The following is a 23,912-nucleotide window of genomic DNA, read 5'->3' as shown; positions in this document are numbered from 1 at the left end:
AGGACTTCATCAAACAACTGGTGTGAAAATTCTATTCAGATTCGTCCTAAGATAACACTCATTTCAGCCAGATTTATAAGTGATCGGTACAAAGGAACATTCCACAGTAAAACTTGATACTTTTCATCATGTTTTAGAATCATCATGGTGTTCAAAAGGAGTAAGCATTATATCTATTGAAAGGTATGAAAAAAATTAGAGTACCTTGAAATAACAATGGCCATTATACCAAAGTTCTGATACAAATATCAATTACTAGAACGGATAAAATAATCGCAGTATTTCTGAGTACTGATGGCTAAGTGAATTTGAATTTGTGAAAAGTGGTTTATTGAAACCCAGGAGAAAATAGTGCTGTTTTACTTGTAAAAAATGCTTTCTAAATATTTTTTTTTAATGTTGCATCTCAAAAACAAAACACTTGTATATTCTAATCAGTGCCTTACAGAATTGAGTGAGTGAGCATTTCAAAGAAAAATTTATTTACGAAACCAATTTTTTTATGATGAATTTGTTGCTTTTTTCTGTGTAGTTGATTACACAGCACTTCAGTAGAATTTCAGGGTTTTTTTTATAAACATTTCACAATGAACTTTGTCCTGAAAATCCAGCTATATTACATGAAAATGCATGTGCTAAACAGACTTTTAAAACATGCAATACTTACCATAATGAGGTAATTTCAGTAACACATGCTGTATGCTAATGAAACTGAAAACTATAGATAAATATATTTATACCTGTCATCAAGTCTGGTCAAAATATTTCATTGTAATGATCCATTGAAACTTTGTACATCTGTCTCTTCCTCAAGTTTAGGCATACCAAAGGTAATTAAATCATTTATACAGTCTCAAACAGAATTCAGCTTTGGTTTCCGTCCATGTCATCATGTCATAATGCATGATAACAAACTAAAGAAACATATAAGGTATTCAATTGGGCTTGATAATTCAAAAAAAAAGATTGTCTTCCAAAATACATTTTGGTACACATGTACTGTAATATATACCATGTGGTTCACATAGATTTTAAAATTCAACATTTTAGTTTGAAGAATAGATAACTTCTATAATTTAAGTTTGTGAAATAAATGAATTAGGTATTGTATATTTTTTTGTTGACAAGTGATATTAAATTAAATGTTTTTCTTGTATAAAAAATTTTCAAAATTTGTGATATAAGATGTTTGAATGCAATGTGTTTTATTGTTGATCATATATTCCTGAATAAGCAATGGATATATTTGTGTTTGATTCATAAGTCATTTCCACACAAAAGTCTCATGAAAAAGGACTTCAGAGTTCTGTAATACATGTGATTTTTTTTTCCAAATGGTTAAGGTTTTAGTCATGCTGCTATCAGTTCTGTCAAAATAACAACAGATCATGACATTGCGAAGTTTGCTATTTCTACATCATTACAAGTATAGTATTTAAGTAATAGTCAAAATACCCCATGTTTTATATAGACTATAGATTCTGTGATTGTTATACCCATAGATGTACCGTCCATCTCTCATTTTGTTTATATGTTAAGTATTAAGATATCTACTTATAGTATTATCAGTAGTGTTGGTCAGGTTTTTTCCTGTGTGACATGAAAATACTTTTTTAGTTTTCTATATCAACTTGTTAGTAATTGCTGCATTTTTTGCAGTCAAGAGATTCTGGAAACCAATATTTCTAGATTAAAAAAAAAAAATAGGGTATGAATTTAATAACATGTTCTTTATACATTATCTGTATCTTCGAATAGGCGTAAATGCTCAAATTGAAAAAGCAAACTTGATGTTAGCAATTATCTGTAGAACTTTTCCATATTTAATTGATAAAACATCTAAGTTGCTTTATAAGTCTCTTGTAAGGATTTATTTGGAATATGTGATTATTGTATTGCAACCACGTGTTCAATTGTTGGGACCAGAACAGAGGAAGGAAACCAAACAATTACCAGGTTTTGGAGAAGAGGTTCAGAAGACTGATACTGCCAACACTGAGCTTCAGACAGTTATGAGGAGATCTGTTGGATGTTTCCATGATAACCAAAAATAGATAGGAAAGAAAAATTAAAAATGAATCCCAATGACAAGGAACTCAGGCCATACAGAGGAACTGTATCTACAACAGTCTAACATGACTGTAAGAAAATACTTATTTTCGCCATGAGTTGTAAAGACATGGAATAGCCTAGATGTTTTATCAGTGCTTTCAACAAATACTTTCAAAAACTGACCGGAGAAGCACTGGGATAACCAGGACATTTTGTTTCATTATAGAGCAAGCATTCAGGTTAGATAGGTAACGTGATGTTACATTTCACTTCGTGTATTGCTTGTATTCTTACATATATTTTTTGAGTCTGGTGAACATATCTGGTTTCAGAAACTAAAATAAACTAAACTAAACTTAACTGAAGTAAATTAAAACCCGAGCCTTGTGGTATCTTTCATACCAATAAGTGTTGAATGTTCGAGACTTTAGAAAGTGTAAAATGTTATCTGGATTTGTGATGTTTCCTTATATAACAACAAAGAAAGAATTAGCTCACAATTGTATCTTTTGATATTTGATACTGTGTGAAGTAGTTAATTTGCAAGTAGTCTGATTTTTGTTATCAGAATAGAAATGTATTGCTATCTCACAACATCTCAACATTTCACTTTTGAATACTTTTTTTGAGAGAGTAAAATCTTGCCATTAATGTATGGTTTATATTGGCTTGTAGTTTTAACTGTGAAGTCCACACACAATGATAACCACTTCCTACAACTTTTGAAACACAGAATCCAAATGTACTTTTTACTATATTCTATTTCCTTGGTTATAAGCCATACAACATTTCCTATTTTCAAGTACAGTAGTAATTATTTCCCATTTCACTTCCTGTGTTGATTTACCAAGATGTGGTATTTAATGTTTTCTATTTACCTTTTCAGTGAAAGTGAACATGTAAAGCAGTCAACATTCTCTTACCCTGTTCATATCATTTTCCAAAATGTACAGATTCCCTGTTCAGTTTCATAAATTCTAAATGGTATTTGTGAATTAGTAAAAAAGACTGATTGGCTCACTAGAGATCAACTAAAGACAGTGTTTATTTCCCAGATTTATCTGAAAAATTTAGAATAGTTTCAGTGTGGAATATTATTCTATTTTGCATAGAATTTGTTTTCAATGTTTGAAATTGTATTTCACAGCAACATCTGTGCATATCACTGTGGAAGGCTTTACTTTACCTGTTGTAGCTTCTCTTCAAACGAATATCCGAAATTTCCGGTTTTATCCTTGGATAGCTTTGTATGTCTAACATAGGATTTTCTTTGGTTTGTATGTTATTAAATGGTGCTCCTGTCGCATGTCTCCAAGCTCCTTACGGAGCGTCTGTAATGTCTATAAATTGCACTAGTCCAGTAAATGTGATAGCATTATATAGTGATATTTTGTATTGTTTTATTTGTGATGTACATTATACTATATATGTATATAATTATATGTTATTTACAGACCTATGTGAAATAGTTTAGTTTTATAAATATCAATTGTTTTATCCAAAAAGTAAAATTTGACTGAGAAATATCTTCATCATTTTGTATTGATATTTGAAAATGACCGAACTGACCACCACATATAATAATTTCAGCAGTGACTGGTTTCCTTGGGGTTATGTTTAAATAAGGAGAACTCAGATATATATTTTTGGAGGTCTCATTTCTAAGTTATAGTTTCTTAATGATCTTGCACTTAATCAGCATTTAAACATTGAATATTATACTGACCAAAACAGCATTGATGTTACATATCAGTAAAAGAAAATACAAGCGCAATGTTGTTTTAATTAATATTATGACCATAATAGGTGTGTATGACAGAACAAGCGTTCCAGCGATTCACCCACCTAAGACCCTACCTATATATTGGTGGCCCAGCCTTGGCTCTTTCCCCCTCACTTTTAAAAATAGCCCTTATTTATTTTACACCAATTGCGAAAAAAGTTTTTCCAACTTATATTAATCACTCTTGTTGACCCAGATGGAAGCGCGTGAGGGGTTTTACTGTGGGAGGAAACCGGAGTACCTGGGGAAAACCCATGTGGTCGGGCAGGTGACCCCTTAACTTTTTACATTCACTGTGGTAATCAAAGCCCGGGTGGCTAGGTGAAAGGCGAGTGCGTTACTACTGCACCACCCCACCACTCTCCCTTCTAGATCAATAGTACAACACTGGGCAATATGTCTAAATGGCTCTATCAGTCAAACATTACATACATATTCAACTTGAGTGATACTTTTAGTTTGAAGAAGTTATTTAATTCATACATTAAGTTGAAGAAATCCATTTGAAATCAGATGTTCAGAAGTTTCTTATTATTTTAGTGTGAAAATGAGTATGATGCTTTAACCTTCAGATAATTCAATAGAGAATGGAGATTTGCTTCGAGTAAAGTCACTGAAAGTTATAAAGAGACATTCCATTTATAAACCATATATGACGATTGTTGAATTTAATCGAAAAATAATGTGTCGGTGGTGTGTATATTCCAGAACATACATTTATCAAAACAAACTGTGATAATTATTTCATTATTACTAATCTATGTAGTGCGTATTTATTAAGTAGAGCTAATATTTCTGTTTTAATGTTTTCCGTTTACTTAATTTCAGAATGATTAAAATACCTACACAGGTTTTTTTTCCAAAAGCAGTGTAGAATAATACAAAAGATTAGAGTGCATTTGTACCAGTTTGATTAACTTCAGTCATGTTATCACTGTTATTATAAACAGGTTTCTTTGGGTTATTTTGTGCAGTTGTTTTCAAATCGAAGAATTTTGCCATGATATTGTATATGGTAGTTGGGTTAGGTGTATATAGGGTAGTAGGACCTAATGTCATACTATACTACCTACCCGGAATGGTAACTGCAGTGATACAACTTAGTCTCATTGTTTATGATTTTTACTTACAATGTATTGCTACTGTAATTTAATTAAGATTAAAGAAAATGGCAGAATAATGTAGTTTGTTTTTTTTTTCTGGATCATTTATGGTAGTTTTTTGCTGAAAGCAAAGCCATCCCTTGAAATAAATCACTCTGTATTATGGTATAGATTATTAAAGAATATAATGATGAAACTATTCTATCTTTGAAAATTATCTTTTTTTTCACTTTTTGTCACTTTTTTAAAAAAATTCAGTTTAATTTTGCAACTTGCAATGTTTTAAATTTCCAGTAGATATGTATCTGATGAAATGAGAAAAGCGGTCTTCAATATTGTTTGATAATTCCAACATTTCACAAAGGCTGCTTCAGGAGGAAAAATGGGTTGCCTTTTTCATAAAGATATCAAAAACAAGAAATGAGCAGTTTACCATAAACTAAAGATGGATTTAAGAAAAAAAAGAACAAGAGGCCGAAGATCCTGTAAGCCGTTTATGACTAGTAAACATTTTGTATGAAAAAGTTGACGGACGGACAGACTACGGACGCCAGAATATTCCATAAGCTCACGTGGCCCTCCGGGAAAACTCCGAGAAACTGTGTATCGCTATCTAGATAGCAATATTTTTTACCCAGAATTCATTACGATCACCTACATCAGACATATTGCTCTGTCACATTGTCACATTGTCACATCAGTGCAGGAGACGGAAAATCTGACGAATTCGATATCCGTGTAAGTTAATTGAAATATGTGCTAAAATGTAATATAGTCATATTACAATGCATATTTATTGTTATCAAGTTATCTGCTGTACGGCTTGAAATTATCAGAGCGAAACGTTTTTGAAATATCATTTCAATATCTGTAACAACTTTTCAGGTCCAATAGTAATGTCTCTGTCATTAAGCCATAGGGGAAATGATCTTTCCTACTACGAGAAAAAACACAATGAGACTGTTCTGGAGGAGCTGGAGGTTGGGGATATGGTGGAATTTCCGAGAGATTTTTTCTCCCACTGGGGAGTCTACATAGGTAATATTAAAACATTTATATTCCAGTCCAATACTCGTTTTAAACATTTCAATGAAAATTTAAGATGATTTTAAAAGTAAAGTAGTAGTTAATGTAAAATTTAAATGAATATCACACAGATATCACTGCGCAGACCGAAAAGTGAAACTGAAACTGAAATTGTTTTCTAATTAAAAGAATTTCAAAGACATTTCAGAAATCAATGTTACGAGGGGTGGGGGGGGGGGGGGCATAAGCAAACAAAACACTAAAACATTGATAGACATGATGAAGAATGAAGACGGATATTCTCACTGGGGAGTCTAATAGGTACAATGAGAAAACGATACAACAGTGTCATATGTGGTGTGTTCGAAAGGTCAAATATTGGCAGTCAAAACTTTCAAACTTTTCAGTTGGCACAAAAAGTATGTTCTTGATCAAGCTGTTTTCAGGGGCTAAATAAGAGAAGCTTATCGTATGTGTCTAACTCACAGGACAGGTGACTGAAGACATGAGTTGCTGAAAAGTCGATTTTATTTATGAAAATAGAGATATTTCGAAACATTTTTGTTAACTTGTAGTAATGTCTCTTCGTTCAGATGGAAGTGCATGTTACTGAAGCACAAGACCACTGTTTTGCCACTATGCCATCCGATCCCAACGTTTTGTCGATAATTGTTTTCATCAAGTGTGTCAACATGTCTAAACAAAAGTAAACTGCCACGCGATGTTTAAGATTTATTACGTTGAAATCTTATAAACAAACTCGTAATTTGTAAAACATTACACGCAAATTTTATTAGAGATTTTATTTTTTTCTATTTATTCAAAAGACAATTTGATGGAAAATATTGAGATGATAAAATTTATAATGTGGCTAAACATGCAAACTTTCTATATTTCTTTTAAGTTAACCAGTTTTGTAAGCAGCTACATGTATATTGTGTTTATCTGCCATAGGTCACGTATATAATGTACATACCTGAACGATACTGCACCTCTGTACCTTTCGACCTGTTTTATCATATCTCTGGGAAAACACCTGTTATACCTGATTCTGTTTCATGGAATTCTTAAAACGAAACTTACAAAATTTATTTCGTTATAAAACTATAGATAGGATTACCTGCAGTAGTTCTACTGTCCGCTAGACCAGACAACAACGACCGCAGTCAGGGTAACTTTTCATTGACGTCAGAGGGCCGCCAGGCATCATAACTTTGCCCTGACCACATTCACGTCTACTAACAAATGAAAGTATGAAAACGTATGACACCCGGTTCATATAGCGAATTTAGGTGTTTTGATATTTCAAAGTCAATGTCATGATACGATCTTTAGAGCAAAAATCCTATCGAACACCTATACACGGAACACTTAAACTTAAAGGTTCCTTGCCATTGATGTACTTGTAATGCAAATTTAATCTTTTAAAAAGAAGGGTTAAATTCTAAAATTTGTTTGCCAGTAAAATCGCATTCAGATGATGGGCTTGGGTGGATTTATCTATTATAAAATGTAGTATCTTAATAGCTACCGTTTGCGAGGTAAACAAGTTGCAGCATCGTCGCTTTGATCTTGTGAGCCGACTTTCAGGTCAGGAAACATGTTCCATTCAATGATCAAAGTTTGTGCCAACATCTGTAGGTGTCTCGTCAGAATCGGACGTTCTTTTAATTATCGACTATGATTTCTTAAGTTACCAGGCAAGTCACAAATCGGTCGACTTTGTTGGACAATCTAACACGGGTAAGTTATTTAACTACGAGGGTTCTGCTGCTGCGACTGAAAAAAAAAGATTCCAACGACATGTCTTTTGAGAAGCAATAAAAACAATTTCTTGTCTTAAAATTTCGTCACAGTAACAACTACCGTTTATATCCTCAATGGTCGCTAGGTCTTGAACATCGTTCAAACGGTTTCGCGACGTCCGCTTCAATGGAATCATTTTGCGACGCAGCAATTTGTTTTGTTTCAACAGACGCGAAATAAATCGAATAACATTCTTTTTTGGCCTTTGATCCCGAGGGAACATTACGCGGGATTTCCCGCGCGGAGAAGACCTAATGCTGATTAATTTTGGTTTGAACGATTTTCTTGTACCTGGACGTATCCATTTTTGGTGGAACATCTCTACATATCTCTCCGTCTGACAGCCGGACCGTACTGATAATGGTGGCTGGCACCAAAGTTTGGTGACTTCTTCGTGACAGAAATTCTTTGTTTGGCTGCACGTATTCTAAATATGTGCCTTTTGTGCAATCCATTCAGACTGCAGGTAGTAGACACTGATACTGGGCTTGTAGTGCCCGAAGTTTACTTTAATAAGTAAGGCATGATTTAATTCATTTTAATAATTGCACGATTCAGATCATACACTTGATATCATTTTAAAATTAACATTTACTGAAAATCATGAAATTAAAGCATATTCCTGTCTATATTTCGACTTATCATAACTCAATAAACCTTCTACCCGTCGTGACAGAGTTAGGCGGAAGGATGAATACCGAAATCAGGTTGTCTGTCTCACCAGACAACTCCTTACCAATTTCAATGAAACTTACTACCGATGAAGGGAAGGTGTGAACGTTTCAAGTACTGTAGTACTGAACAAAGTATTGATAGTATTGTACTGAAGTACTTCACCAATCGAATTCCTTAAATTTATGCAACAAGCTCTCTGATTGGCAGAGCCAAGTCTAGATCGATTGTGGGTGGAGCCAGGTGAAAAAATACTGTGCAGACATCGGCATTTTACAAACACTCGACTGTCGCGAGAGGTTAATTGGAAGAGTCCAAGTCACAGGTGGCTTCAGATCAGACCTAATTGGGTTGTCCCATTTTTTTCGTTCTACACCCAATGATACCTTGCTTTTCCATCGATGGTACAACGAGAAAACGAAAGTTACTCAGTACTAAACTAATTTACGTACAAAATATATATCAACAGGTTAGATCACTGGGACCGGAGAATTCATAACATCTTAACAGTGAATATAGTCATATAGTCATTCTGTACTAGTTTTATTTATTTATTTTTTTTTTTTGAAAGGGGGGGGGGAGGGTTGGCTCAAAATATTTCGGTTTAAGCCCAAGCTCTATTATATGTAACATAGAATTACGAATTACCTGGGACCTCCTGATATATGCCGATAATTCATACTGCATTAAAAAATAAATTCTGTGGTCCCATATATTTTTTATTTTATTTTTTATCTTTCCATCGAAAATTATACATATCCGCAACATGTGAAAAACTTTGAAGTTGGTTGGGCGGAATATCTAGAGCATTTACTACTGCAAGTTCCAGAAATTCTGACACAAGTCGGGTATTTGCCCGAAGCCTCTGTCTCATGACATTGAATACATATTCAGTTACGTTGTATTCCGGGGAATAAGGCGGCTGAAAAACCAGGGACACGCCATATTCTTTCAGCATATTTCTTAAAATGCGCTCTCCCTGTCTACGGTGATGGAATCCACAATTATCCATCACAACCACATCGCCTTGTACAAAAACAGGATTCCCCATATCGTTCGTATCGGACATAATTTCGTCGAAGAAAATTTTGCGTACTGTTGCCGTCGTCGGACATTTTTCCAGCGATTACTTAGTAATTGTTATGTAACTGATAGTGTACAATAACTCCGCCTACCGGAACAAATTGGGTGTCAGATCAACTATTCAGGTTGTCTAAACTCCGCCCCCGACCAATCACAGAGGTCGTTGTATACTTGACTCGATTATTTGAATACTTCAATACAATAGTATCAATACTTTGTTCAATACTATAGTAAGTGTGTCGTTCACACCTTCCCTTCAGTAACGGGAATGTTACGGACCATGCATGCATTTTTTCAGCAGAAATTTTGATTACCATGGTAACCAGGTTACTATATGCAAGGTTTTATGCATTGTTTTAACCTCGGCAATTATTAACTCAATTTTGCTGAAATTTAGTATAATGGTGTAATATTTCACATCAGGCGTTTCCAGAACCGTTACTATGCAAACATAATAGAGGCTTCTGATTGGTCAAAAGTAAGATATTGTTTGGTTATGCGTGGGAAGGTCATACAAATATAACACAATAACGTCACTTGAACTGGAAACTGAAACAAACAATGTGGTGATATAGTTATCCTCAGGTGACAATTCTAGTTTTCTCTCTATTGCCTAATACGCCTTAGCATCGCTGGCGAGTCCTGGTAGGACAAACCAGCTTCATTGTGTAGTTTTATTCAATGTTTGGCTGTTCAATATTGTTCCTATGTATTTACTTGTATTGAAAGGTGCAGTTCGTTTCAGTGTGTCCTTTCACTAATGAAGCTTTGTTCTTATAATTTAAAGTTGTTTTAGTTGGACAATTAAGATGATCGAATTAAGATGAGATTAAAAATTTACATGTTCCGGCAAAATAAATTATGTTAGGGCTTTCCGTTGATACAAACTTTCACAAATGAATTATTTTAGAAACCTGGTTTGAATTTGGACTGCATTTTAATGTCATTTTCTTAATGAAAAAATAACGCATTAGAGGTGTATGCACAATAACAAAGTATCATTTTTTTTTCATATCTATTAATAACAGTTGTTTTATTAGATTAAATGTTACTTATCATGAGAAATATGAGTTTAATATAACGTGCAACCAAACAGTCTGTGTTCCTTGTCAGGTGATGAGAAAATTGTACATCTGACGGGTGATGAATCCGACAATGATCCGCACGCTGGTGAATCGTTCTTCTCCATTTCTGGTGTTCGATGTGACAAAGCATGGGTCAAGGTTGAAAACTTTTTGGATGTTGCCCAGGGATGCCTCGCTAAAAAGAACAACGACAAAGATCGTAGTCAAGTGTTAGTATGTTTATTACATACCTACATCAGATGGGCAGTGTCATGGTCTGTATATGACAAGTGCTAACAACTGTTTATAGGTTTCTAAAGCGTTACAACAGGAATTTAAAGTGCTGTATAGAATTGAAAATAAGGCAGTCTTCATAGTCATAGCATAGAACGACATGAATTGCAAACATTTAATCGGAAGTCGGATTTTTAAACATGAACTTATAGAAATAAAATTGTGCAAAAATATCGAGATGACTTTTCTTAAAACAAATATAAGCCAATTATCTGTGTGTTTGATAAAACAAAATGTAACTTTTGACAGAACTGTATTGATGCCTCTTCCACAGGGCTGCCGGGAATTATCCACGGCCTTCCGATGAAATCATGAGAACGGCATATGCCATGAGAGGTCAAGCAGAGTACAATGTTTTCTTTGACAACTGCGAACATTTCGCCTCTTACCTTCGATATGGCCAAAAATGCTCTGATCAGGTATAGTTTATTTCAGCATTTAACTGTCAAAAGGCACAGGTTTGCAAGCAATCGCCCTATTTCAGGCGAGGAGTATGATGTCTGTTTAAAAGCCACGTTAGCGCAAAAAGAGAAACTTATGTTTTCATATTTTCATTGTCTTTTGATGTTGGACTTTAAGAGTCTAAAATTTAATCTCATTTGAACATTTGCATCAAGGTATTCGTTGTATAATGTTGAAGTGTTGTCTATTATATTTCCCCATTTACCTGTACTATGTTGCTGTGTTTACTCTGTAGCATTTTAGCAGTAATATGACTTTTTCCATTTCTGTGTTGACAGGCTAACATGGCTCTCGGTGCCATAGTGCTAGGGGGAGCTGCAGTGGTCATTGGAGGCCTAATAGGTTCTTTGTTTCCTCGCAAGAAATAACATCTATAACATATTCCTTCTATGTAAGTGCTATACTTAATGTTCATCCATGAAAAAAAAACTTTATCAACAGCAGTTGTATACATTGGATGGATCATTTAATATAATTATACAACAATTTGAGGATACCTTTTGTAGAATCAGCTCAATATCAATTTAAACAGTGAATAAAGACATCAATTTTCTTTTAAGGCGTTTAAGTTGTTAACTTTCCCAAACTATTTCTACATTCTACTATTCATGTGTTTTGTTTATCTGGTATGAGGAAAGTTACTTATAACCGATATTGGTGTCGTCATATTGCCATAAGTGCGATCCCTTAATCACCAAAGAGTGTTTTATAACAAAGCAAGAACATCACAGGCGATAGCTTCATGCGCCCCTTAGAAGGTAAAGATGAGGAAGTGAACCACACTTTACAATACAGGGAGACAGACTAAACATATGGATTTTTCGACAATATCCGTGTTTAACTCCGTTAAAAATCAAAGGGGAAATTGAGAAATGCGTGCTTGATTTTCTTCATTCTCCCGAAACATTAAATTGATAACAATATTTTTGCGACCCGAATGAGAAATGTGTGCGTGTTCTAAAACTGTAGTAACGAAGTCTATTCAGTTATAGTGTTGATGCACCTACCCATGTATTTTTGTCACTTCTTCGGATGTTTTTTCTCCCAATTAAGGAGGTAAGTTTTCGTATATGGTCTGATAATTTGACTCATTAATGCAACTCATTATATCACTACTTTTTTGCATTTTGTAAAGATCATAATTACATTTTCATGTAGCTGAAATTGGCTGAAGATCACCTTATTTTTAGACTCGTTTCATGAAACTCGTATGAAATGGAAATTCCTGCAAGTTACTCTATTCTTTTCGTGATTTTTTAGGATTGTTTTAGCCTTCCAGCACGATATGCAAAGAAGGACCTGTCACTTGTCCTGTCCGTTTAAGACATATGATTATTAGTCCTTATAGCGTAGTCAATGTCCGTTCCCGACACATGATTACTAGTTCTTATAGGGTAGTCAATGTCCGTTCCCAACACATGATTACTAGTTCTTATAGGGTAGTCAATGTCCGTTCCCAACACATGATTACTAGTCCTTATAGCGTAGTCAAGGTCCGTTCCCGACACATGATTACTAGTCCTTATAGCGTATTCAATGTCCGTTCCCGACACATGATTACTAGTCCTTATAACGTAGTCAATGTCCGTTCCCGACATATGATTACTAGTCCTTACAGCGTAGTCAATATCCGTTCCCGACACATGATTACTAGTCCTTATAGCGTAGTCAAGGTCCGTTCCCGACACATGATTACTAGTCCTTATAGCGTAGTCAAGGTCCGTTCCCGACACATGATTACTAGTCCTTATAACGTAGTCAATGTCCGTTCCCGACATATGATTACTAGTCCTTACAGCGTAGTCAATATCCGTTCCCGACATATGATTACTAGTCCTTACAGCGTAGTCAATGTCCGTTCCCGACACATGATTACTAGTCCTTATAGCGTAGTCAAGGTCCGTTCCCGACACATGATTACTAGTCCTTATAGCGTAGTCAAGGTCCGTTCCCGACACATGATTACTAGTCCTTATAACGTAGTCAATGTCCGTTCCCGACATATGATTACTAGTCCTTACAGCGTAGTCGATATCCGTTCCCGACACATGATTACTAGTCCTTATAGCGTAGTCAAGGTCCGTTCCCGACACATGATTACTAGTCCTTATAGCGTAGTCAAGGTCCGTTCCCGACACATGATTACTAGTCCTTATAACGTAGTCAAGGTCAGTTTCCGACACATGATTACTAGTCCTTATAGCGTAGTCAAGGTCCGTTCCCGACACATGATTACAAGTCCTTATAGCGTAGTCAAGGTCCGTTCCCGACACATGATTACTAGTCCTTATAGCGTAGTCAATGTCCGTTCCCGACACATGATTATTAGTCCTTATAAGATAGTCAAGGTCCGTTCCCGACATATGATTACTAGTCCTTATAAGATAGTCAATGTCCGTTCCAGACACATGATTACTAGTCCTTATAACGTAGTCAATGCCCGTTCCCGACACATGATTACTAGTCCTTATAACGTAGTCAATGTCCGTTCCCGACACGTGATTACTAGTCCTTATAGCGTTGTCAATTCTGTTCCCGACATAATTACTAGTCCTTATAGCGTAGTCAATGTCCGTTCCCGACATATGCTTACTAGTCCTTACAGCGTAGTCAATATCCGTTCCCGACACATGATTACTAGTCCTTATAGCGTAGTCAATGTCCGTTCCCGTCACATGATTACTAGTCCTTATAGCGTAGTCAAGGTCCGTTCCCGACACATGATTACTAGTCCTTATAGCGTAGTCAATGTCCGTTCCCGACACATGATTACTAGTCCTTATAGCGTAGTCAATGTCCGGTGAGAATAAAAATCCTTCGGAAATTCTACCATGTCACCAATCTCCAGCTCCTCAAGAACTTGTTTATGCTTGGACGTAGGCCAGAATGACAAAGACATCTGTTCTTTCAAATGTTATATATATGAAAAAATAATAGAAATATACGCTTGCTATTGGTGTATACTACTTCAAATAAGAAACGAATATTACTGATATTCAAATTTTGAACATGTAACTTTCAGGTAGACACTGTTAGAGGACTTAAGTCCCAGAAATTTGCTGTAACCTGCTTGCCACGGTTAAATTCACTGGAAAATACACATGTACTTGACACTATTCTAAAATTGTCTGGTGTATGCAATTTACGGAATTTATCTAATTATGAGGCTGCTGCACCTCCCCGTCTAGACTTTTTACTTTTCTTTTGATTACTGTGGACTTTTGTCTTCGTCATGATACAATTTGCAACACCAATTTGTATTCAGAAATATGTTTAACTCATAAATGCACATTCCATAAACACCGTAACCAATAAGTAAATCAATATAATATACTAAAATAAAAATATCACATCGGAAATTATCTAGTAGCTCCAGAAATTCCCCTCTATATCAGGTTACCTGTACTTTACAACTTCCCCTTGAAAACTTAATAATATACGGTCTTCAAATAATTTCCTATCTGGCGTTTCGCTGAAAATATTGCCTTCCAGTTTCTTATGTATTTAGGTTTTGGAACAGATACCACCATATAACTACCGACCACAACCATCCGAACTACCAGATGATATCTGCTATCACAATATTACTTGAGCTATGATAACATTAGGTCAAAAGGAAGTTAGATTTAACTTATCAGCTCTTTATCTGAAGTATAGTGTAGAGATGTAAACCTGCCTATAATGATTCAAGGAATCGAGAAACGAAACTGAAAATAGTTTTATGTTAATTACGTCATCAACTGCAATAGGTACCCGGATATGAGCGTGTACAGCTTGTTTGTAAATACTTAGCTTTCTCGACTCTATTTATCAATGAATAATTGTAGCACCATCAGCTGAAAATGAAGAGAACAAGTTCCGGAAGATTCTGTTTACCGACAACCTGTCCTTATTTAGATGCCGGTTAGTACCAAGCATCGGAAACGCTCCAAGAAATGCAATCTTTCAAATAGTATCATTATTCGAATTGTCCGTGGTGTTTTACATTAAAACCTTCATCTCTCAAAACTCCGTGTCATGATAAGGTATGCCCAATACCAGTCAATAAGTTGATATACTAGGTAAGGGAAATGGGAATGCTACTATCGAGAAACGAAAAATTCATAGCCTTTAGCTATTGGCAAGTAGTTCCAGTTTGGCTTATAATAATTTGATATTCTGCATACCATGCATGCATCCGGAAGTGAAATTAGTGGATGTTCGCATGTGTTACATGCCATGATAAAATATTCCATGAATTCAATCTCGAAAGAAAACGAATAAGATTTGCTAATGAGGGCACATACCTTGTCTGCTCTTGCTATCAATGTAAAATAAAATGACTGAATCAGGCTTTCTCGCAATTTCACCTTCAGAATATTATATCTTTTTGCACATGTATTTTCTCTAGAGTTGTTTCTGAATAGTAGCCCAGTGCCTTCTTTTGGATATTCGTTAAGACATATTTGAAAAAATCTTCAACCAAAAGTGAAACAATGTTGCCTTATTCTGAAATTAATTCTTGTATTTTGTAGTGTTAGTGGTACATTTTGTAATCGTAATAAAACCTCATCAAAGTTACAGTGTCCTAGAGGATCCGATTTACCTTTAGTGTTCAGACCTTAATAGACGGGTTTACATCCTAGCTCTAATATCGCCCTGGGTGATGTTGATCTGTCTGCTGAATACTCGATATCGTAGACCTGACGCCAATGGTATCGTTATTCAATTCAATTTTCCGCATGTAGTAAACGAACTTAGCGGTTAATGTGTATTTGAGAGTGATTCTATTTATGTTCCAGAAACTTCTATGATAGGAGTAAGTGACCATTCTGAAACACATGTTAATGTGCAATTATCCGGCAAGACTTCAAAGATACAAAAATGATGTTTGTTTAATAATTTCTTCAGGACTGTAACAATTTTATCTCATCATTTCTTGAAGGTGCTAATCCATGTATTACCAAAGAAACAAATAATTATAAGAAAGGTGATAAGCAATTGTTTGATTAAAAATTCCGGAAGAAAAGAATATGTTGGTGTTACACGAATAAAACAAATAATTTCAGCACTATGAAATCATTGATAAACTACGGAAGCCGGTTAGTGCCACTTTTTTCATGAGTTAAATTTTTTTTTTGAGTCGTAATTACGACTTAGGTATCTCGTAATTACGACATAGCTATCTCGTAATTACGACTTAGCTATCTCGATATTACGACATAATTATCTAGTAATTACGACTTAGTTATCTCGTATTTACGACTTAACTATCTCATAATTACGACTTTGTTATCTCGTTATTACAACTTAGTCATCTTGTGATATTACGACAAAGACCGAACTGTTTTGCGGCAATGTTTACTTCCGTCGAATGGTAAGTTTATGCAAACATGTATACGTTTTCTTTTTCCTTCAGGACTGGGGAACCTTCCGATGCCATCTGTCAAAAACACGTGTGTGAGTCGACGGAAGTAAACATTGCCGCAAAACAGTTCGGTCTTTGTCGTAATATCACAAGATGACTAAGTTGTAATAACGAGATAACAAAGTCGTAATTATGAGATAGTTAAGTCGTAAATACGAGATAACTAAGTCGTAATTACTAGATAATTATGTCGTAATATCGAGATAACTAAGTCGTAATTACGAGATAGCTATGTCGTAATTACGAGATGTTTAGTCGTAATTACGAGATGCCAATTCGTAATTACGAGATACCTAAGTCGTAATTACGACTTAAAAAAAAATTAACTCATGAAAAAAGTGGCACTAACCGGCTTCCGTAATAAACTGATATGTTGCACTTTTTCAATTCTTATCATTGAAATTTTGTACTTGATAAATGCACTCTCAGTTCCATGCTCGCATTCCTGGCATGCTGTTCTTAATAACACATATATTTTGATGTCGCTAACTTCTTTGAGTATGTACTCAATAGTGTGTGGAGACGCTTACCATTATTAATTGTATTAAAACGTACACATCAGTAATATTGTGATAACTCGGTCATTTTATCATCATCCTCGATATTTAAGGGGTACCATTAAAATTGAAGGCACTACAAAAGTAATTTGATTGGATCCAGGAGAAAGAGAAAAAAATCACTGGCTGATGTACATCAAAGGAACAAACAAGTCTTCTCGTCTTATCCACAATGTGTCTCACATGGAGCCTTCGATTTTGCTATGACTTGCTCCAGGGGTGTGAGAGCGAAAGTGATCGTAACCCCTAGAGTATCGAGGATGTCTGTCATCCCCAAGTTTCCATCCAACAGGAAATCGGTAGAGGCTAGAATAGCTCTGCTACCATTGCAACACATGTTGACAAACAATGCACCACACTGACACATAGGGATAATAACGAAAATATTAAGTTGACATCTGATGACATGACGTTGACAAACAATGCTCTATACACATAGGGATACTAACGAAAATGTTCAGTTGGAAACACATTTCTCGAATATTGACAGATCAGTCTCGAAACATTTGTTTGTTACACAAAAATATATATTTCCAGTGTATACAGAAAACCATTCTTAAGTTATAAGGCTTTCATCATACCCTATTCGGAACGTGCAAGTGAATGGTTGTAACTAGAATAAGTCAAATTGAAAGCAGACATTATAATTAAAGGTCTACCTTTATTCCCAATGGACAAGTTTTGTGTGTAACATTTTAACATAATTCAAAATTGTTTAAAGATAATTTAACATAATTTGTGGATAACTGATTTTAAAATGTATGAAGCTTGGATGCCCAAAAGTTTCTGAAATTTAACTTTTGTCCTGTGATGAATTTTTGAAAGGCTAGATGTATATATGTATAGATGTATATAAAGTATTGAAAGTATCAAACATACCTATATGTTGCTACAGGCAGCAGAATAAGTGATTTAGGGGAATATGACAGCCACAAAGCTTGGATCTTGAAACTCAAGAAAAGTGAATCACCAGGTTAGCATTCACGTTTTTCAAATCTGTTATTTGTTGTCATAATTCATACAAAATTTCCAGAGTTATACCACGAACATCGTGGTTATTATCAAAAGAAGTACCCTAGATAATAGAAAAACGTTGAAATTGTTGACGCTGAAAGTCGAACCAAGATGTCAAATACGCCGTCACAAAAATGTAGTTCACACGAAAAAATACGGCATGTCATATTAAGAGCCCTACCGTCACGTGCAGTTATTGGTAACAATGTATAATAATACTCAAAATTCTATAATATTACGTTCGTATTTATTTCGTATGGAATTATCAACTTGTTCCGTTAAAACAGGAGTTTCATACATCCTCAATATCAAACTAACATTAAAACTACCTATTTAAACAGTAAAGATTCGCTCTTAAACCATTCAAACACATTTTTTGGATGGGATTTTTCACAAAACACTGCTGGATAAAATAAAGCACATTTAGTTATCATCAGATAATAGATCGCTTCAAACTGCTTGGTTGAAGAGACTGTTTCCAAGAAAAGCGCTGTCCATGTGATATATACACCTTTTACAGGCACATTGGACTCCGATAGAACAAGGATTCTTCTCGCTTGACTGTTTTTTTGATGCACTGCTCTGTTGATACTACTTGATATTATTGCTTAAACTTAAAATTGATAATCATCCAGTTTTGCATTTTTAGGTTATTTTTCTTTTTAATGATCAAGTAAACAGCGTTTTCGTTTGGAAAATTGTGAATAACAATGGTACTAATCCGGATTGTAAGCAACGTCCGTTTCGTCGTTTACATATTAGTTGGGGAAATCCCGCTATCTAAATATGGCCCCATCCATTTTGATCAGGAAACTGAAGCGAAAGGAACACGCAAAATGCCCATTGGATGACTAAAAATCGGGAGAAAACGTTGATAAGGTTTGTATACTGATGAAAGACCATTACTTTTGTAAGATCATGTCGTCCTTTCCTTAATGATACACGTATCAAAACACAAGGGCCTGCGTAAGTCACTGACAGTAGGATATATATAGGACAACTGAGAATTTTTGGATTAGGGTCTGTTCACATTGTTATACACATTAGATACAGTTGATAGTTATAGATTTATGTGTATTCTGGCCCCAAATCTATGTCAATTGGTTATTTGATACTCAAACTGCCACTAGTCATAAACGATTAAACAGATTTTGACAGAATTGGGTTGGAAGCATCCTTGAGGAAAGAAAAACAAATGGTGGGTCTTTGCTGCCTGAAATGGAGCCCAATACAGGAAATAGAGCAAACTCCTTAAAATTCTTCTTCTTCTGTAGGAATGCTTCGATTTTTTTCTTTAGGAATGCCTGGATTCTATCCAAATTTGATACAAAGCATTATTTGGTAAAAGAGAATCAATTTAAAGAAAAGATGGGTCTGAGCCCCTTGGGACTAGCTGGAGGGGTGTGGCCCAACAGGAGAAACCGATACAAATCTTTTATGTGCTTTACATTTAGTTTAAATAAAACAAGCTAAACTAGGTCATAGATGAGCAATATAGGCCTTATGGGCCCGTTTTCTGTAGTATTCTGATTGCCTTCCATAGTAAGACCCCTCTCAGGCTTCCATTCAGGCCAACAAATGTGATAACTATAAGTTGTTAAAACTTGTTTCATTGTTGTCAAATCAATCAAGTTATTATGCTTTTAGAAGAAACGAAAAAAAAAAAATGGTGAACATTTCTCAAATTCAAATTTAAATGGAAACAGGGGCTAGCATAGGTGATGCTTTGGTAGGGAATATTTTGAATTCATTGTACCAATCATTTTGCCTTAACATGCACATTTGTAAGTTTATGGGATTCTTGTTTTCAGACCTGTGACTTGGCAGCAAGTATCTATCACAGCTGGTCATGGCTCATGAGAGAAAGTGCAAAAAACATATACCTTTTACTGAACCAGAGGTGTGTGGAATATGTATGGACACATATAAAAACCCAAAGATTCTACCGTGTAGTCACACAATGTGCCAGCAATGTCTGGAGAGAATGTTAGCTTCTGGATATCGGTCTGACGTGCTTGTATGTCCAATATGTAGACAACATCACCAAGTCCCTGAGGGTGGCGTGGAAAAGTTCATGCCCAATTATTTTGTTCCCGCATCTTCAATGGAATCAGTTACTTGCAATGTATGCGATGCTATTTTATCAGACTTTCAAAAGAAATCCGGAAGATGTTCATATTGTGATGGACAGATGTGTGCTCATTGCTATCAGAAACATAGTCACCCTGAGAATGAAATTCGTGGATTTCAACAGGAAGATGAATATAGTGATGGATTGGATTTGGATGGCTCACATCGAAACACCATGCGCAACTTAATGATGCAACTTCAGGGTAGGACTCAGAGTATCCAGACTGGAAGCATGATAAACACATTTCTGTGTGAACAGCAACTGACACCACCAGTCAAGATCACCAGTATTGTTGTGACTAATGATAACAAAATGTGGGTTCTTGTTGGAAATGGACCTTTCATTATCAAGTACGATTCCAAAGGTATAGAACATGATAGAAAATTTGTTGATGGAAGATTGTTGGACATAGCACTACACAAAGATGGTTCCCTACTAATGGTTTTAGAGGGTTACCATTCTGTGATGTTGCACACCGAATCCGAAATACAGGAGTATGTGAATACCACAGAGAGTCTCCGTCCGCAGTGTATTCTTGTGCTTCCATCAGGATTTCTTTTTGTGACTGCTGTGAACTTGACCTCGGTACAACAGGAGCATGTCATCCTTGTTTACAATTGTGAGGGTTCTATTATTAATACCATTCAGAGTTACCAGGGGGGTGTTCCTTATGGCAGAATTACATCCCTTGCCTGTAATGTAAAACATGGACATATTTGCATCACAGATGATAAACGGCAATGTGTACTGTTCTTGAGGGAGGGTCTGTCTCCCCTGAGTTATACAAGATCTGATGGATTTCCGACGAGGAATCGTGGAGGTGGATTCTCAGACCCAAGGTATCGGGGCTTCAAACCAAAATCATCAACTTGTGATTCAAAGGGGAATGTGTTTGTGTATGATGATGCTTCAGGTCTGATACATGTTCTGAATTCGTCTGCCAAACTTTCAGGTATTGTCTTGACAAATGATGAAGAGTTGTCAGGAAATCCAAATTGTATAACCATTGACAATCAAGATAGGCTTTTGGTTGGGGATGAATTGTCTGGAAAAATCCGTATTTATGACATTGAGGCAAACTACAATAATCTTGGCCAGATAGATGAAAATGCTGGAGCCTTCTTTGCATCAATTCAGCAGCGGTTATCAGATGCAGGAGAAAATGGTATTCAGGAGCTGGTGGACATCTCCGCACAAATCAATATGAACCCAGACACTTTAATGAATTTTGTACTCAATCACCAACAACCTAGTTAATGAGTGGCATTTATGTAAACCATACGTGTAACTGTAAACTATTTTCTAAATTATGAAGAAGCTTTTATAGGTTATCGTGGTTAAATATGGGATTGAAAATAGAACTTTTTGTAGTCAGGTTAGTGTTACAATATGTGTTCATTGAAGCATGTATGAGAATAAACTTTTTTGTATTTAAATTATACAACCCTTTGCCAGACACTGGGGCAGCAAGATGGTCGGTCTTTGCTGTAATGACATTTCCAATTGAATATAATATATACATTTCTCAGATTTCATATGTAGACTTCCCTTGGTCCCTAGCTGTGCAAATATAATTTTGGGACCTATCCAAAAAAACAAAATGGCCCACATGTGGCTATGTTTTATTTTGAAAGTTGAAGCCTGTTATCACTATCCCTTGAAAATCACTGGATGCATCTTTCTAAAAGTGACATGTAGATTCCCTTAGTGCCTTGTTCAATGTTTGGATAGATCAAAAAAATAATATGGCGAACTGGTGACCATCTTGAATTATGAAAGTTGAAGTTTGTTATTGCGATATCTTGAGAGGTACAAGATTGATTTTCTTCTCAGATTTCACCAGCAGAATTTCAACTAGTCCCTTGTTAGGCATTGTCCATTATGTAACCAGTTAGAAGACCAAAACAGCTGATAGCAGCCATCTTGGATTTCGACAATTGAAGTTGGTTATTTCTACATCTTGATAAGTTTTCATATAATGTTAAATAGTTTTCCCTGGATCCCTAGATGTGCATATTTCATTTTTGGAAGGAAGGGAATTGCTACCAATAAAGATGATATAAAGGTGGTGCCAAGATCCCTCTGAGATTTCTTTCTCCTGGGATCTTGTTCAGCAGTTTTAAACTTGTCTCTTTCAAGGTTAGTAGTCTTCATCACTATGACACAAAGTTGTGGTTTTTAGAGCTATACCTCAAAAGCAATTCAGCTCTTTTCTACAAAATTTTGTACAACTATCAGTCTTTTAAGTGTCTGTATTTTCATACCAAAGCAAGAACAAGGGATAATGCTATGCTTTTTGCTCCTTATTTTATTACAACCTTTTTATCTGTCAGAGTTGATACTGTAGAGCTTCAATTTCCATGCTTCATATAACTCTCAATCCTTAACCATCAACATCTGCCATCAGAGATTCAAGTGTTAGTAGATGGGATCAGTGCTTTTCTGAAGTCATAAATATATATTATCTCTGCATTAGTTTTTTACTGCTTTCACAAAATTGACTGTTCTGCATTTAAGTAGATCTAAGTTAATACAGTACTATAAATCATAATATGATACTTCAGTCTTTATACTGAATAAATTGTATGCCATGCCCAGTAGAAAGTTGAGATAGGGAGATCTCAACCCAAGGAAAAAGATTACCTTGGTAAGTTGGTTAACATGTTGTCAAGTGTTTTCAACATAGTAATCTTTTCCCTGGGAATGTCACATAATTGATGTGACATCATAAACATAAAAGGGAAATCTCCTGGTCTCAAGTCTACCATGAGATGAGGAAATCTCACACTTTTAAAAATTGTGGATAAACCAGTCATGAGTGAGAGAAAAATTAATCATTTTTATGGTTTACTGATCAGAATGATCTGAACTGCAATGACAGCATTTGAGATCTGTTTTATATTGCAGGTGTTAGACTGGATTGGCCTATGAAACATGTTTTTTTTTAAATTGTTGATAAATAACAGTTGTTCTATATGTTTATGACTAAAACTCACTGTGATAAATTTTGGATAAAACATGTTTCTATCTGAAATAAATTGATTATAAAAATAAGTATCTGATACATCTTTATTGTATTTTACTACACCGATACACATAAGCAAGTAACAGTTGTTACATTTTTAAAAAACAAATATTATTACATATCTTGTGTTGTAGAGAGGAAAGTAAAACAAAAAGTGCTTATGATATACCAGTAATATTCATCTTAAAGTGCCGTATAAAAATCTGTCATTTCCTTTGGCTCAAATCCCTGTATGTCTACAGAAAGTCAAAGGAACAGCAGCAAAAGCAACAGGAAATGGGTCTTATAAAGAAGCTTTCATATTGGAAGCATTCTATAATGTTATTCCATTGCTTCAGCCACCTGTTTATAATTCTTTTTATCGCTATCTTTCAGATTTCCCAAGTAATTTGTTTATACTAAGGTCTAAGTAACACAAGATTTCTTTTGTTTG

The 23,912-nt window shown here is 35.2% G+C and overlaps 2 protein-coding genes across 2 annotated transcripts; both read left to right on the top strand.

The window, feature by feature from the left end:
* The first annotated feature begins 5,834 nt into the window (after positions 1-5,834).
* Positions 5,835-11,713, top strand: LOC132550745 (phospholipase A and acyltransferase 3-like). The gene is made up of 4 exons (XM_060214837.1): positions 5,835-5,976; positions 10,639-10,819; positions 11,158-11,302; positions 11,624-11,713. Exons 1-4 carry the CDS (start codon positions 5,835-5,837, stop codon positions 11,711-11,713), a joined length of 558 nt encoding a protein of 185 aa, XP_060070820.1.
* A 7,400-nt stretch (positions 11,714-19,113) lies between these two features.
* Positions 19,114-23,444, top strand: LOC132550722 (uncharacterized). The gene is made up of 2 exons (XM_060214813.1): positions 19,114-19,202; positions 20,135-23,444. Exon 2 carries the CDS (start codon positions 20,173-20,175, stop codon positions 21,709-21,711), a length of 1,539 nt encoding a protein of 512 aa, XP_060070796.1. The 5' UTR covers positions 19,114-19,202; positions 20,135-20,172; the 3' UTR covers positions 21,712-23,444.
* The last annotated feature ends 468 nt before the right edge of the window (positions 23,445-23,912 follow it).

The sequence above is a fragment of the Ylistrum balloti genome, unplaced genomic scaffold (genome assembly GCF_031769215.1).
Source record: "Ylistrum balloti isolate Yb309-2 unplaced genomic scaffold, AGI_CSIRO_Ybal_v1 Utg370142, whole genome shotgun sequence".
Taxonomy (NCBI): domain Eukaryota; kingdom Metazoa; phylum Mollusca; class Bivalvia; order Pectinida; family Pectinidae; genus Ylistrum; species Ylistrum balloti.
Note: the sequence above shows the minus strand (reverse complement) of the source record. Positions and strands in the feature narration are given on the sequence as shown.

Excerpts from the sequence above, each read along its gene's own strand:
- LOC132550745 (XM_060214837.1), top strand. The coding sequence starts at position 5,835 with ATGTCTCTGTCATTAAGCCATAGGGGAAATGATCTTTCCTACTACGAG. Across the intron at positions 10,820-11,157 it reads GACAAAGATCGTAGTCAAGT|GGCTGCCGGGAATTATCCAC; the intron begins GTTAGTATGTTT and ends CCTCTTCCACAG. Across the intron at positions 11,303-11,623 it reads GCCAAAAATGCTCTGATCAG|GCTAACATGGCTCTCGGTGC; the intron begins GTATAGTTTATT and ends CTGTGTTGACAG.
- LOC132550722 (XM_060214813.1), top strand. The coding sequence starts at position 20,173 with ATGGCTCATGAGAGAAAGTGCAAAAAACATATACCTTTTACTGAACCA.